The sequence below is a fragment of the Salvelinus sp. IW2-2015 genome, unplaced genomic scaffold (assembly GCF_002910315.2).
Source record: "Salvelinus sp. IW2-2015 unplaced genomic scaffold, ASM291031v2 Un_scaffold356, whole genome shotgun sequence".
NCBI classification, from domain to species: Eukaryota; Metazoa; Chordata; class Actinopteri; order Salmoniformes; family Salmonidae; genus Salvelinus; species Salvelinus sp. IW2-2015.
Window position 1 is genome coordinate 186,590 of NW_019942547.1, and position 16,799 is coordinate 203,388.

A 16,799-nucleotide genomic window follows, 5' to 3' on the forward strand; every position below is an offset into this window, starting at 1 on the left:
TACAGTGGCAAAAAAAAAGCATGTGAACTCTTTGGAATTACCTGGATTTCTGCATAAATTTGCATAAAATTTGATCAGATCTTCAACTTAGTGACAACAATAGACAAACACAGTGTGCTTAAACTAATAAACACACAAATTATTGTATTCTTCTTGTCTATATTGAATACATCATTTAAACATTCACAGTGTAGGTTGGAAAAAGTATGTGAACCCCTATGCTAATGACTTCTCCAAAAGCTAATTGGCGTCAGGAGTCAGCTAACCTGGAGTCCAATCAATGAGACGAGATTGGAGATGTTGGTTAGAGCTGACCTGCTCTATAAAAAAAAAAAATTGAGTTTGCTATTCACAAGAAGCATCGTCGGATGTGAACCATGCCTCGAACAAAAGAGATCTTAGAAGACTTAAGATTAAGAATTGTTGACTTGCATAAAGCTGGAAAGTTCATCAGTCCACGGTAAGACAAATTGTCTATAAATATTGAGTCCAGCACTGTTGCTACTCTCCCTAGGAGTGGCCGTCCAGCAAAGATGACTGCAAGAGCACAGCGCAGAATGTTCAATGAGGTTAAGAAGAATTCTAGTGTCAGCTAAAGACTTACAGAAATCTCTGGAACATGCCAACATCTCTGTTGACGAGTCAACGAAACGTAAAACACTAAACAAGAGTGGTGTTCATGGGAGGACAACACAGAAGAAGCCACTACTGTCCAAAAAAAACACATTTCTGCACGTCTGAAGTTTGCAAAAGAGCACCTTGATGTTCCACTGCGCTTCTGGCAAAATATTCTGTGGACAGATGAAACTACAGTCGAGTTGTTTGGAAGTAACACACAACACTATGTGTGGAGAGAAAAAAGGCACAGCACACCAACATCAAAACCTCATCCCAACTGTAAAGTATGGTGGAGAGAGCATCATGGTTTGGGGCTGCTTTGCTGCCTCAGGGCCTGGACAGCTTGCTATCATCGACGGAAAAATGAATTCCCAAGTTTATCAAGACATTTTGCAAGAGAATGTTAGGCTATCTTTCCGCCAATTGAAGCTCAATAGAAGTTGGGTGATGCAACAGGACAACGACCCAAAACACAGAAGTAAATCAATAACAGAATGGCTTCAGAAGAAAATACGCCTTCTGAATTGGCCTAGTCAGAGTCCTGACCTCAACCCAATTTAAAATGCTGTGGAATGACGTAAAGAGCGGTTCACACCAGACATCCTAAGAATATTGCTAAACTGAAACAGTTTTGTAAAGAGGAATGGTCCAAAATTCCTCCAGACCGTTGTGCAGGTCTGATCCACAACAACAGAAAACGTTTGGTTGAGGTTATTGCTTCCAAAAGGAGGGTCACCCAGTTATTAAATGCAAGGTTCACATACTTTTTCCACCCTACACGGTGTGTTCAATAAAGACATGAAAACGTATAATTGTTTGTGTTATTAGTTKAAGCAGACTGTGTTTGTCTGTTGTTGTTTGTCTACTTAGATGAAGATCAGATCAAATTTTACGACCAATTTATTCAGAAATCAATGTAATTCCAAAGGGTTCACATACTTTTTCTTGCCACTGTATGTATAACCACGTGCTGAGTGTATAGCGTGTGTATATGTCTCTCACCCTCTCTGGCGGCAGTGACCTCCTTGGTGAGACGGGCGATGACCCTGCAGGCGGCGTCGTGCTGGTAGAGGGCGTGGCTTAACTCCTGACGTGTCGTCTGTAACTGCTGCCTCAAGGTGAAACTGTGGAGCATCACCGCATCCTGAGAGAGAGAGAGAGTTTTAGAAGACTGTGTGGTACGAAGGGGAGTGTCTGTGTGCATGTCTCGGTTCAGACACAGCAAAGGGGAGTGTAGGAGACTATACGTGGACTCACCCACTCGTCCTGCAGAGCTTTGAGGATGGCTGGGATACTAGTGGATGAGGGAGCTTTGGGTCTGATGGGATGAGAGACTGACGCAGGGGGGAGACAAAAATAGCTTCATGTGTTGAGATATCTTTTGACTCCTGACTAGTGGCGTTATCATCGTTGTTGAAGTGGCAGAATGCACTCTAGCCTAGAGATTGCTGGGCACCATGCAGGAATAGTTGGAAGTTAAATGATATGGATAACCCTTATTGTGTTAACTTCAGCTCAGCATCAGATCTGAACACACTCTCCTCCATGTCTCCCTCACCTTTAATGTCTATCAGCTGTTCCTCTGACAGAGGCTGCCCATTCATAGGGTCTGTTCCATTCTCGGCGACGTACTTCTCAATCAGCCGCCGCTCGAACACCTGGTTGGACACCGGCGACACGCAGGGGTGCTCCGGCACCTCATTCGAGACTGGATGGACGGTAGAGCGAGAGGGGTAAATTAGCATGCCCGAAATTACAATATAAATACGGCAAACATTACTATAGTCAGAAGATGGATGAACACATTACCGTTTAAGTGTACTTTGCAGATAAACTCAGCAAAAAAAGAAACATCCCTTTTTCAGGACCCTGTCTTTCAAAGATATTTAAGGTCACAGTTATGAAAACTTAGGACACTAAAGATGCCTTTCTACTGACTCTGAAAAACACCAAAAGAAAGATGTACAGGGTCCCTGCTCATCTGCGTGAACGTGCCTTAGGCATGCTGCAAGGAGGCATGAGGACTGCAGAGGTGACCAGGGCAATAAATTGCAATGTCCGTAGTGTGAGACGCCTAAAACAGCGCTACAGGGAGACAGGACAGGCAGCTGATTGTCCTTGCAGTGGCAGACCACGTGTAACAACACCTGCACAGGATCGGTACATCCGAACATCACACCTGCGGGACAGGTACAGGACGGCAACAACAACTGCCCGAGTTACACCAGGAACGCACAATCCCTCCATCAGTGCTCAGAATGTCCGCAATAGGTTGAGAGAGGCTGGACTGAGGGCTTGTAGGCCTGTTGTAAGGCAGGTCCTCACCAGACATCACCGGCATTGCCTATGGGCACAAATCCCCCGTCGCTGGACCAGACAGGACTGGCAAAAAGTGCTCTTCACTGACAAGTCGTGGGTTTTGTATCACCAGGGGTGATGGTCGGATTCACGTTTATCATCGAAGGAATGAGCGTTACACCGAGGCCTGTACTCTGGAGCGGGATCGATTTGGAGGTGGAGGGTCCGTCATGGTCTGGGGTGGTGTGTCACAGCATCATCGGACTGAGCTTGTTGTCATTGCAGGCAATCTCAACACTGTGCGCTACAGGGAAGACATCCTCCTCCCTCATGTGGYACCCTTCCTGCAGGCTCATCCTGACATGACCCTCCAGCATGACAATGCCACCAGCCATACTGCTCGGTCTGTGCATGATTTCCTGCAAGACAGGAATGTCAGTGTTCTGCCATGGCCAGCGAAGAGCCCGGATCTCAATCCCATTGAGCACGTCTGGGACCTGTTGGATCGGAGGGTGAGGGCTAGGGCCATTCCCCCCAGAAATGTCCGGGAACTTGCAGGTGCCTTGGTGGAAGAGTGGGGTAACATCTCACAGCAAGTCAATGGGATTGCAGTCCATGAGGAGGAGATGCACTGCAACACTTAATGCAGCTGGTGGCCACACCAGATACTGACTTACTTGACCCCTCCTTTGTTCAGGGACACATTATTCCATTTATGTTAGTCACATGTCTGTGGAACTTGTTCAGTTTGTCTCAGTTGTTGAATATTATGTTCATACAACTATTTACACATGTTAAGTTTGCTGAAAATAAACGCAGTTGACAGTGAGAGGACGTTTCTTTTTCTGCTGAGTTTAGTAACACCGATGTCAAGCTGATCCAGTATACAATGTTTGAAAAAGGATGCTTGCGAATTGAAATGTGTAACATGCATAGGGTGACAATAATAAGGGAAGGTTCAATAAACATTTTTATACACAAACATACGTGATATTTGCGGTCTATGTAGTTACCGCTAACGTTACGGAAGGGCAGCCAACTCATTCATTTGAACTTACTTGCACAAACCAGGGACATTTTCAGTAGCTAGCTAAACCCTCGGTCGTTCGTTTCCTCCAAGATCACCCTATCAGTACAGATAACTGAATGTTCTTCGGATCCAACTGTAGCTTGTTTTTGTGTTGATTCTCATATAATAATAATCCGGCTAAATAAAATGTTGATGGATGAATTTTCCTTTCCGTATTCACGCACGCTGTTCCACGGCTGCGCGTGTTGGGTACAGCTCCGACTATTGCATGCTGGGATAGCACGAGTCCCCCGAACCCCCTAGTCTGTAGTCCCCAACAAACTATAGTGTTATTCAAAATCCTTGGGACGCCCGCACCCTAATGCTTAACCCCTAGCCGTAACCTTTTTAAATGTAAACTTCAATGGGGGTAAGGACCAACAAACTATAGATAAATAACAGAGATAGCCTAAATACTATATGGTCATCAAAATGTGTCAAAGGCAGTGCTGAAATGTGGATGAATCTGCTTTCACCATTCACCATTGGGCTCCCGAGTGGCGCAGCGGTCTAAGGCACTTCATCTCAGCGCTAGAGGCGTCACTAAAGACAACCTGGTTCGATTCCAGGCTGTATCACAATCGGCCGTGATTTGGAGTCGCATAGGGAGGCGCACAATTGGCCCAGCGTTGTCTGGATTTGTCCGTTGTAGGCCGTCAAATTAAATAAGAATTTGTTCTTGCCTAGTTAAATAAAGGTTACATAAATAAACCCAGAAGGAGTAGAATTATAGTCTAGACAAGTGGGCTAGGACTATAAATAAAACCAGGCTGGGCACGCCCCCTTCCTCATCAACGGAGCTGCCACGGAGACGGTCAAAAACGTCAAGTTCCTCAGCACTCTGAGGAGCTGACATGGTCAAACCACACGGACACCGATGTGAAGAAGCCACAACAGCGCTCTCCAAGGAGCTGACATGGTCAAACCACACGGACACCGTGGTGAAGAAGTCAAGACAGTGACTCTTCAACCTCAGAAGGCTGAAGAAGCAGCCTATAGGGAGGAGGTCAGAGAACTGGCAGTGTGGTGCCAGGGCAACAACCTCTCCCTCAATGTGAGCAAGACAAAGGAGCTGATCGTGGATTACAGGAAAAGGCGGGCCGAACAGACCCCCATTAATATCAACGGGGCTGTAGGGGAGCGGGTCGAGAGTTTCAAGTTCCTCGGTGTCCACATCACCAATGAACTATCATGGTCCAAACACACCAAGACAGTCGGGAAGATGGCACGACAAAACCTTTTCCCCCTCAGGAGACTGAAAAGATTTGGCATGGGTCCCCAGATCCTCAAAAAGTTCTACAGCTGCACTCATCGAGAGCATCCTGACCGGTTGGCATCACCGCCTGGTATGGCAACTGCTCGGCATCTGACCATAAGGCGTACAGAGGTAGTGCGTACAGGCCAGTACATCACTAGGGCCAAGTTTCTGCAATCCAGGACCTATATAATAGGCGTGTCAGAGGAAAGCCCATAAAATGATCAGAGACTCACCCAAGTCATAGACTGTTTTCTCTGCTACCGCACGGCAAGCGGTACCGGAGCGCTAAGTCTAGGACCAAAAGGCTCCTTAACAGCTTCTACCCCTAAGCCATAAGACTGCTGAACAATTCATCAAATGGCCGCCAGACTATTACATTGACCCCCCCCCCCCCCCCCCCCCCATTTGTTTTGTACACTTGCTGTCGCTGTTTTATTATCTATGCATAGTTACTTCACCCCTACCTACATGTACAAATTACCTCAACTAACCTGTACCCCCGCACATTGACTAGGTACCGGTACCCCCTGTATATAGCCTCGTTATTGTTATACTATTGTTTTACTTTTTATTATTTTGTAAATATTTTCTTAACTCTTCTTGAACTGCACTGTTGGTTATTGGCATTTTCACGGTAAGTTCTACACTTGTTGTATTCGGCGCATGTGACAAATAAAGTTCAATTTGATTTGAAATGTGGCCTGTCCTCGAGGGCCCTCACAGTGTTCTACAGGAGCACCATCGAGCTGCATTAAATCAAAATCAAAATCAAATCAAATCTATTTATATAGCCCTTCTTACATCAGCTGATATATCAAAGTGCTGTACAGAAACCCAGCCTAAAACCCCAAACAGCAAGCAATGCAGGTGTAGAAGCACAGTGGCTAGGAAAAACTCCCTAGAAAGGCCAGAACCTAGGAAGAAACCTAGAGAGGAACCAGGCTATGAGCGGTGGCCAGTCCTCTTCTGGCTGTGGCGGGTGGAGATTATAACAGAACATGTCCAAGATGTTCAAATGTTCATAAATGACCAGCATGGTCAAATAATAATAATTACAGTAGTTGTCGAGGGTGCAACAAGTCAGCACCTCAGGAGTAAATGTCAGTTGGCTTTTCATATCCGATCATTGAGAGTATCTCTACTGCTCCTGCTGTCTCTAGATAGTTGAAAACAGCAGGTCTGGAGCAGGTAGCACATTCGGGGAACAGGTCAGGGTTCCATAGCCGCAGGCAGAACAGTTGAAACTGGAGCAGCAGCAYGGCCAGGTGGACTGGGGACAGCAAGGAGTCATCATGCCAGGTAGTCCTGAGGCATGGTCCGAGGGCTCAGGTCCTCCGAGAGAGAGAAAGAGAGAATTAGAGAGAGCATACTTAAATTCACACAGGACACCGGATAAGACAAGAGAAATACTCCAGATATAACAGACTGACCCTAGCCCCCTTACACATAAACTACTGCAGCATAAATACTGGAGGCTGAGACAGGAGGGGTCAGGAGACACTGTGGCCCTATCCGATGATACCCCCGGACAGGGCCAAACAGGCAGGATATAACCCCACCCACTTTGCCAAAGCACAGCCCCCACACCACTAGAGGGATATCTTCAACCACCAACTTACCATCCTGAGACAAGGCTGGGTATAGCCCACAAAGATCTCTGCCATGGCACAACCCAAGGGGGGGCACCAACCCACAACCTGGTACTGCCTCTGGCCCCCCCGATCCTCCCCCAACGGACATTTACCCTGCCTCTACCCCAACGGACATTTACCCTGCCTCCACCCCAATGGGCATTTACCCAGCCTCCACCCCAACGGACATTGACCCTGCCTCCACCCCAACGGGCATTTACCCTGCCTCCACCTCAATGGACATTTACCGTGCCTCCACCCCAACGGGCATTTACCCTGCCTCCACCTCAATGGACATTTACCCTGCCTCCACCGCAATGAGCATTTACCCTGCCTCCACCCCAACAGACATTTACCCTGCCTCGACCCCAATGGACATTTACCCTGCCTCCACCCCAATGGACATTTATCATTGTTACAGTTGTAAATATGTATAAATGATTACCTGCTGCACCTGTCATGCGGACTTCCTACCCCTGCTCAATTATTACTATCAATGTGGATTAATACAATTTCTTTCACTTTAGGTTAGAGGCAATACCATTTTAGAGTAAGCTTAACTAGAATGAACGTCTAAATTAGAGCACATGACTTAGGCCTAGGCTCTGAGAAAACAAAGTGTTCTAGGCTTCTAAAGACTATAACAAGTTATCATTGTCAAACAGTAAATATCATTATTGTGAGAGAATCATCTAGATACATTGTCTACTTCATCCCAAATGGCACTCTATTCCCTATAGTGCAGTACTCTTGGCCTGAGCAGTGCACTAAGAGGAACCGAGTGCCATTTGGGACTATCTATTGATGAATCAATGTGGGAAGTCACGTGTGCTGTGTACGGGCTTCAGTGTTAATGCCGCGTTTAAGACAACTGGGAACTCGTGACGTCAGTGATCTTGAGGTCGGAAAGTCGAAGCTCTAGACAGAGGCCCGAGTTCCCGAGTTGGAATTCCGAGCGGATTGACCGTTTAAATCGATTATTCCCAGTCGGAGCTCGTTTTTTTTTCACAGTTRTTTTGAACCCACTAAAGTCGGAAGTCGTAGATTTCCTAGTTCCTAGTAGATTTGAACGCGGCATAAATACGCGAGGAATTTCTGCTGCCCGGTCTGTCATTAGCAGTCTCACCACGCCCGCCCGTTCTTTTCGTCTACGCTCAGACTACCCTTTTAGTTCTACCATCTCCGGTCACTGCGTGAAGCTCCTCCCGGAAAATAGAGAGAGACACTGTTATGAGAAGAAAAACAGCAACGTAATCACCTGGATTCTTTCATATCAAGGTATGTAGCCTATCTACATCTTCTGCATGCACAATAAGAAGTGTCTGCGAGATCCATGTTTACTGCTCAAAATGAAATGTTCCTTTGTGGCTTTTAGTTTATTCAGCCCGTTTCTTTGTAACATAGGCAATTGACACTCTTTGTATGATTTACTTCAGTTGCCTTGTTCAGTGATGTTTGTTTGGAATTTACTTTGGAGATTCTTGTTATTTTTATTGGGTCGTGTTCCATGGTGTCTGGACGCTTGCGTGCGAGCCTCCCTGTCTCGTGCAAGGTGGGTTGTGCGTGTGCGCATATTGTTTTGAGTCAGAGTCCCTATCGCTATAGGCGTTAAATGCCCAGTACAGTCAAAAACGTGACAATCCTGTGTTTTTATGTATATTTGAAGAGTTTAATTCCAAAACGCTATATAGCCATGTTCAGAAATGTTGTTTAAATAAATTATTGTTTTTTTCACTATGTAATCATGGCATGGGGTTGTTCAATTACAGACATGTATTTGTTTAAAATCTCACTTGATTGTTATGTTATTGTTTAACTTTTTATTATTTGGTAAATTATTTTCTTAACTCTTCGTGAACTGCACTGTTGGTTAAGGGCATTTCACGGTAAGGTCTACACTTTTTGTATTTCTGTGCATGTGACAAATGAAGTTTGATTTGAAATGTGGCCTGTCCTTCCTCGATGGCCCTTGCAGTGTTCTGTAGGACCACCATCGAGATCATAATGTCGAGCTGCATCACAGCCTGATCCAGCTACTCCACTGCCACTGACCCCCGGCTCTCCCGTTTACCCTGGGCGTTTACCCTGCCTCCACCCCAATGGACATTTATCATTGTTACAGTTGTAAATATGTATAAATGATTACCTGCTGCACCTGTCATACGGACTTCCTACCCCTGCTCTAATTTATTACTATCAATGTGGATTAATACAATTTCTTTCACTTTAGGTTAGAGGCAATACCATTTTAGAGTAAGCTTAACTAGAATGAACGTCTAAATTAGAGCACATGATTTAGGCCTAGGCTCTGAGAAAACAACGTTTTCTAGGCTTCTAAAGACTATAACAAGTTATCATTGTCAAACAGTAATTATCATTATTGTGAGAGAATCATCTAGATACATTGTCTCCTCTGTATCTTCTAGACTACTTCATCCCAAATGGCACTCTATTCCCTATAGTGCAGTACTTTTGGCCAGAGCAGTGCACTAAGAGGAACAGGGTGCCATTTGGGACCCTTGCTAATGAAGCAATGTGGGAAGTCACGTGTGCCCTGGACGGGCTTCGCAGTGTTAATGCCGCGTTTAAGGCAACTGGGAACTCGTGACATCAGTGATCTTCAGGTCGGAAAGTCGAAGCTCTAGAAAGAGTCCCGAGTTGGAATTCCGAGCGGGTTGACCGTTCAAATCGATTTATCACAGTCGGAGCCCGTTTTTCCCCCGTTTTCAGTTGTTTTGAACCCACTAAAGTCGGAATTGGTAGATTTCCTAGTTCCCACTTACGAGTTCCCAGTAGATTTGAACGCGGCATAAATACGCGAGGAATATCTGCTGCCCGTCTGCTGCCCGTCTGAACACGCCCGCGGGTTCTTTTCACTACGCTCAGACTACCCTTTTAGGGCTACCATCTCCGGTCACTGCGTGAAGCCCCTCCCGGAAAATGGAGAGAGACACTGTTATGAGGATAATTATTATTTATTTTTTTCATTATCTAATCATGGCATGGGGTTGTTCAATGACAGACATGTATTTGTTTAAAATCTATCACTTGATGGTTTCATTTCAGAGACAAAATAATCGTGTTTCTTTCAGCAAAATGCTATAGACTACATACATCTGCCTCACTCTCAAATAAATAAGTAGTACTGCTAGGTTTTACACAGTCACATGTATTTATTTATAAAGAACTATACAAATGATACATTTGTGACATTAATGTTTAAAAAATGTTTACACAAATAATTCAATACAGTAATAGGAGATCTGTATGCAAAACATTTACATTTGACATTTTAGTCATTTAGCAGATGCTCTTATCCTTAACGACTTACAGTAAGTGGATTCATCTTAAAATAGATACTTGAGATACCCACATATCGCAGTCAAATATACAGGATATGAACATTCCATTTCAGTTAAACAAAACCAAAAACAATAAGAAAGGTCTATTAACTCATATTCCCCTTCCTCCCCGTTGTCTCCAAACCTCTCTGCCRATAACAGCTAGTTTTCAGTTTTACCCTCCCCACTCCGACCACTCCAAGACAGTCCTAGCAAAATTCTTGCTTGAGAAATATCTCTTTGCTGAGAAGCTTTTTWTTTTWTTWTTWWTTTTTTTTACCATTTATATTGAAAACAATAACAGTAAGATACTTAATTGTTACCCAGAAATGATTTGACATTGAGATATAAAAACGTCTGCATTGGACCTTTAATGAAAAAATCAAATAGTAGACTTCCTTCATTCCTAGAAATCTGCTTGATGTGGTTCTGGTTCATCATTGTTTGTTAGGTTTTTGTTGTTGCTTAAATTCCATTGTCTCATTCCCAAAGGAAATCACTCTCTGTAGATTATACAGCCCCATGTCAACTGCCAGTTCTCTGCAGAGACGGCCACTACTCACTGTAGTGTTCTATGGATCCTCAACAGTTTGAGGCCGTTTAACATCTACAGTGGGGAGAACAAGTATTTGATACACTGCTGATTTTGCAGGTTTTCCTACTTACAAAGCATGTAGAGGTCTGTAATTTTTATCATAGGTATACTTCAACTGTGAGAGACGGAATCTAAAACAAAAATCCAGAAAATCACATTGTATGATTTTTAAGTAATTMATTTGCATTTTTATTGCATGACATAAGTATTTGATCACCTACCAACCAGTAAGAATTCCGGCTCTCACAAACCTGTTAGTTTTTCTTTAAGAAGCCCTCCTGTTCTCCACTCATTACCTGTATTAACTGCACCTGTTTGAACTCGTTACCGGTATAAAAGACACCTGTCCACACACTCAATCAAACAGACTCCAACCTCTCCACAATGGCCAAGACCAGAGAGCTGTGTAAGGACTTCAGGGATTTTAGATTTCGTCTCTCACAGTTGAAGTGTACCTATGATAAAAATTACAGACCTTTACATGCTTTGTAAGTAGGAAAACCTGCAAAATTGGCACTATCAAATACTTGTTCTCCCCACTGTATGTGATCGGGACGGTTGAGCTAACGTGTGCTAATGTGATTAGCATGATCTTTTAAGTAACAAGAACATTTCCCAGGACATAGACATATCTGAAATGGGTAGAAAGCTGAAATTCTTGTTAGTCTAACTGCACTGTCCAGTTTACAGTAGCTATTACAGTGAAAGAATACCATGCTGTTTGAGGAGAGTGCACAATTATGAACTTAAATGTATTAATAAACCAATTAGGCACATTTGGGCAGTCTTGATACAAAATTTTGAACAGAAATGCAATGGTTCATTGGATCAGTCTAAAACTTTGCACATACACTGCTCCCATCTAGTGGACAAAATCTAAATTGCTCCTAGATTCCTAAGTCATATATTGGCCTTTCTCTTGCATTTCAAAGATGATGAAAAAAAACGCATGTTTTTTTCTTTGTATTATCTTTTACCAGATCTAATGTGTTATATTCTCCTACATTAATTTCCCATTTCCACAAACTTCAAAGTGTTTCCTTTCAAATGGTATCAAGAATATGCATATCCTTGCTTCAGGTCCTGAGCTACAGGCAGTTAGATTTGGGTATGTCATTTTAGGCGAAAATGGGGGTAAAAAGGGTCCGATCCTTATTAAACGGTTATGCTTGTTTCCTAGATTTTATATATCATGCCGGGGGGACGCCCGAGAATAGGCTATACGTCATAATAAATCATTTATAAAAATAAAAAAACATATTATAAATTGCATGCTATGGGCTACAGGCCTGTTGTGGAATGGTCGATGTAGCCTAATCATAGATATGATCAGTTTCTTTATAACATCTCTGTAATCATTTCAAGTGACTATGATCGGTTTAGTGTGACAATGATTAAAATAAAGTTTCAGAGATTGTTTGATGGTTAGGCTACACAAAGGCTATAATAGTTCTATACCTATCACAGAGCCATATTGCCAGAGGATCACGAAATGTGAAGCATCGAATTCCACACTGTGACTCACACACTTCTGAAGCGTGCAAATTCCAGAGGATGAGGGTAGCCCGCGTATTTTTCCACGGTGGCTGTGCTGTGTGTGGGAGAGGACCGTAAGCATTACAACAACAGGAAGGGTTGTACAATAAAGTTTGTTCTGAGACAGGACGGGGGGTAGCGGTGTGACCGGCCATGTTGTGTAACCTTTATTTAAATGTAACCTTTATTTMACTAGGCAAATCAGAACAAGTTCTTATTTACAATGACGGCCTACACCGGGAAAACCCGGACGACGCTGGGCCAATTGTGCGCCGCCCTATGGGACTCCCAATCACGGCCGGTTGTGATTCGGGAGCCCACGTTACCTTGGTAACTCCATGGACCCCTAAGTGTCTCAGAGTAGGAATGCTGTGGATCTAGGATCAGTTTAGCTTTTTATAGTATAATAAATAAGAGAGGTGTGTGTGTGTGATCATTTCAGTTTTACGATTTTACTTTAACATTTTGTAAAGGTAAAGCTGCAAATAGCCTACATTATTTATCACTATTTGAGCTCAGTTGATTTGCATTATTTGCTCTCATCTCTAAATCCGACAAAAAATCTGAACTCATCATGAGGGGCCGCAGTTGCCCACAACTTTTTTTCGGGAAATGTATCTGAGGGCCTTCAAAAGAGGGGCCGCTGATCTCGTTTCCCATCACGGCACTACAAAACATAGGCCGTTTTCAAATGGATTCGCTGCTTTTTAAAGGCAGTCACTCTTTGTGTTCCATGATGTTTACTGATTACAATTCTATATTTTTTTGGGGGGGGGTTGATCCAAGGGCCTTCAAAAGGGGGTCTGCGGACCTCTAGTTGCCCATCCCTGTTGCTTTTCACTGCCTTTCACATCTTCTCCTGACCTACTAGAGACCGCATTTAGTCTGGACAGGCTGCGGCCAAAATGGCACCCTGTTCTCCATCAAATGCACGACTTTTGACCAGAGCCATGGTCAAAAGTAGTGCACTATTTAGGGAATCAATGCCATTTGGGATGTGGCCTCAGTCTTTAGTCTCCTCGATCCAGTACCAAAAGGGTTGAGCCAAGACCAAACGTTGGAAACACTGTCCTAACATGCCCTACCCCTGCTTGACTGACTGTAACAATCACTGCACCGGTTTTGTGACTTTAGATTGCACAGAAGACATTTTTGGTGTAGTTGTACTGATATAAATGATCAGCGTCACTGGTAAATTGGGTTGTTCTTTATTATTCATCATTTAGTTACTTTTGTTGTTGTTTATTTGTTTGTCTGTCTTCCCCCCCCCCCCCCCAACCTGTTCATAATATCATTTATCATATTTTTGTGATATGCATTGCTGTCTATGTCAATACAGATGATGTGGAGTCTTTGGATCCTGCTGGCACTGTCCTCAGTGTGGGTGAGTTGGAGCTTCCTGTGTTATCCTTGTTTTTTTTTTAAAAGAAAAGACGTTTAGAAATGACAAAGGGATACAGGGGTGGAAAGGGAGAAAGCTGAAAGAACGACGGTGATTTTAACCCGGTCTCCAGCCGGGAGTTCGATGTGCGTTGCGAGCGGGGAGTGTCACCAGCACCCCACGGCTCTTCCGTTCATTAGCTCTTTACATCCCACTGAAAGGTCATGAACAAATCCCACCCCCCCCCCCCACCCCCCAAAAAAAACGTGTGAGAACACAGTTGATGGACAAATTATCCTGGAGGAGGATTCGGTTGACATTTCAAGATGAATGGACAGGAATGTTCAAAAGTACACTGCCGTGTAGGTAGGGCCCACTACCGCTAGTACTACGCCGACGTCATTGTACCTGTTACAGCTCCTGCACCACACCTTCCTACACCACCAACTGCATTAGTCAACAGCAGAAAACTAGGGCCCATCACTAATGGCACCCTATTCCCTATATAGGGCACTACTTCTGACCACGGCCCCATAGTGCACTTTATAGTGAAGATAAGATGGAATTTGGGACATTGTCAGCAAATGTCAAGAATTTGTAGATAAAAGTTGTTTTAAAAGCGTTTCAAGCTACATTATCTGTGTTTACCACGGCTTCAGATAATGTTGAATAAAATGTGTTAATCCTCACTACCACACTCACTCACACTCTCTCTCTCTCTCTCTCTCTCTCTCTCTCTCTCTCTCTCTCTCCCCCCTCCCCACTTTCACTCTCATCCCTATTCTTCTTCTCTTTCTCTCTCCCTCCCTCCCTTCCCTCTCTCTCCAACCCCATCTCTTTCTCTCTCTCGCTCTTTTTCTTCAGATGGCTACGTGGTGCCCGACCTGCACAAGCGTCTGTCCCACGGGCGTCAGCTGAAGATCTACCTCCCGAAGAGTGCTGAGAAGCTGGAGTTCACCCCTGCTGCAGAGCCCCTGAAGACATACCAGTACTGGGACCGTGGATCCCGGTCCACCAGGGGAAAAGTGTCTGGGACAGGAACCGACAGGAGCTGGTATCTGGACCAAGTGAGTGACTGTCTCTTTAATTGTCCAAGTCAAATTTCCCCTCGGGGACAATAAAGTATATCAAATCAGATCATACCACCAGAGGTCATTGGTTTGAGGGGATGGTTTCCTACTTATAACAAAAAACACCACTTGGTTTTGACCGGTACTATTAATATTACTTAACACCCGTCCCGTCCCACTAATGCACCTACCATCCTCTATCTCTTCAATGAATATATTATTAAAACATTTTTGTGAAGAGATTTTAAATGCACTTTTAAATAAAGTTTGATTTGATCGTCCCTGTTAAGTGTTTGACCTTTGCCCCCTGAAGGTGACTTACAATGACCAGGGGACCTATGTCCAGAGAGACTACTGGAACAAGGAGATCTCCTCGCTCAAAGTGGCCGTGACCAGTGAGTGCTTTGCATGTTATTTAAAGGGATATTTTGGGATTTTGGCACGAAGCCCTTCATCTACTTCCACAGAGTCCGATGAACTCGTGGATACCATTTTTATGTCTCTGCTTAAGTTTGAAGGAAGTTGCTAACAAGCTTCAGCGCAATGACTGGAAGTCTATAGGAACAGCTAGCATGCTCTAGAGCTTGTTAGCATTGGCTCGCAAAACTACCTCTAACTTCCTTCATACTGGACGCAGAGGCATAAAAATGGTATCCACGAGTTCATCTGACCCTGGGACTACGGCTATCCCTTTAATTATTGCCCTTTGTTATTGTCGGATAGTGTACAGAACTTTTTTTGTCTTGGCCTTTGTCTCTTTTTTTCTCTCACTCTTGCTCGCTCCTTCCTCCTCTCTCTTTCCACCTACTGTCTCTCACCCACCCCCCTCTCTCTCACCCCTTCATGTGCACCCTCCTCCCCTCTTTCTCTCACCCTTTTCCTCTAATGCAACATTTTCTTCCTTTTCTCAGCCAGGCGTGAGTACACAAAGTGCGTGGCGGGCGAGGAACTCCACATCTCATTGGAGGGCATCGACCAGGCCGACGCCACGCTCTCCTTCTCAGGCGCCAACGTCAACGTCACCCTGGTGCATGATGGGGCAGTGGTGGCCCAGGACCTCCCGGACTACTGGAACCGGGTCAAGTCCCTTTCCACCAAGATCAGCATCCAGAAGGTCAACACCTCGGACGTGGGCCACTACACGCTGAAGGACACGAGTGACCGGGTGGTCTCCATCGTCAGGATGGAACTCACAGGTTGTGGTTTTGCCGTGTTGCCATAGATTGTTAGTTAGCTCTGCAGCGTTACTCACTTCTACTGAGTTATCATGAGTGTGTTGGGAGGGGTACCACTTCACTCCAAACCTTGGTCTGCGCAGATGCTGTCGGCGTTCCAAATCCTGAAAGAAAATCTACAGTTATTTGTCACATGCTTCGTAAACAACAGGTGTGGGACTGGTGAAATGCTTAGTTACGGGCCCTTCCCAACAATACAAAAGGAAAAAGTATAATAAATGTATAATAATAACAAGGAATAAATCCACAATGAGTAACGATAACTTAGCTATATACACAGGGTACCAGTACCCAGTCGATGTGCAGGGGTATGAGGTAATAAGGCTGTAACGTAACACGTTGTTACGTTAACACCTTATTCTAAAATGTATAAAAAATTAATAAATAATCGTCATTCATTTACACACAAAGCCCCATAATGTCAAAGCGAAGATAGGTTTTTCGAAACTTTAAGAAATATTGAGCGTAGGTGCATCCTATTTCCATTAACCATCCTTGAGTTTCTACAACTTGATTAGAGTCCACTTGTGGTAAATTCAATTGGTTGGACATGATTTGGAAAGGCACACACCTGTCTATATAAGGTCCCACAGTTGACAGTGCATGTCAGAGCAAAAACCAAGGCATGAGGTCGAAGGAATTGTTCATAGAGCTCCGAGACAGGATTGTGTCGAGACACAGATCTGGGGAAGGGTACAAAAAAATGTATTCAGCATTGAAGGTCCCCAAGAACACAGTGGCCTCCATCATTCTTAAATGGAAGAAGT

The 16,799-nt window shown here is 44.2% G+C and overlaps 2 protein-coding genes across 2 annotated transcripts in view; one reads left to right on the plus strand and one right to left on the minus strand.

Annotated features, from left to right (window-relative positions):
• LOC112068277 (pre-mRNA-processing factor 19) overlaps positions 1 to 4,231 on the minus strand; it is a 17,528-nt gene extending 13,297 nt beyond the window's left edge. Inside the window, exons 1-4 of the mRNA XM_024135374.2 lie at positions 3,975 to 4,231; positions 2,177 to 2,326; positions 1,876 to 1,952; positions 1,621 to 1,762 (exon numbers count right to left, since the gene is read on the minus strand). Coding sequence (XP_023991142.1) covers positions 1,621 to 1,762; positions 1,876 to 1,952; positions 2,177 to 2,326; positions 3,975 to 3,993 — 388 coding nt within the window. The 5' untranslated portion in view covers positions 3,994 to 4,231. The remainder of the gene's footprint in view (positions 1 to 1,620; positions 1,763 to 1,875; positions 1,953 to 2,176; positions 2,327 to 3,974) is intronic.
• A 2,304-nt stretch (positions 4,232 to 6,535) lies between these two features.
• Positions 6,536 to 16,261, plus strand: LOC139023903 (uncharacterized). The gene is made up of 6 exons (XM_070438087.1): positions 6,536 to 6,542; positions 7,742 to 8,152; positions 13,686 to 13,730; positions 14,592 to 14,794; positions 15,111 to 15,192; positions 15,709 to 16,261. The coding sequence occupies exons 1-6, from the start codon at positions 6,536 to 6,538 to the stop codon at positions 16,017 to 16,019; spliced, it is 1,059 nt and encodes a 352-aa protein (XP_070294188.1). The 3' UTR covers positions 16,020 to 16,261.
• The last annotated feature ends 538 nt before the right edge of the window (positions 16,262 to 16,799 follow it).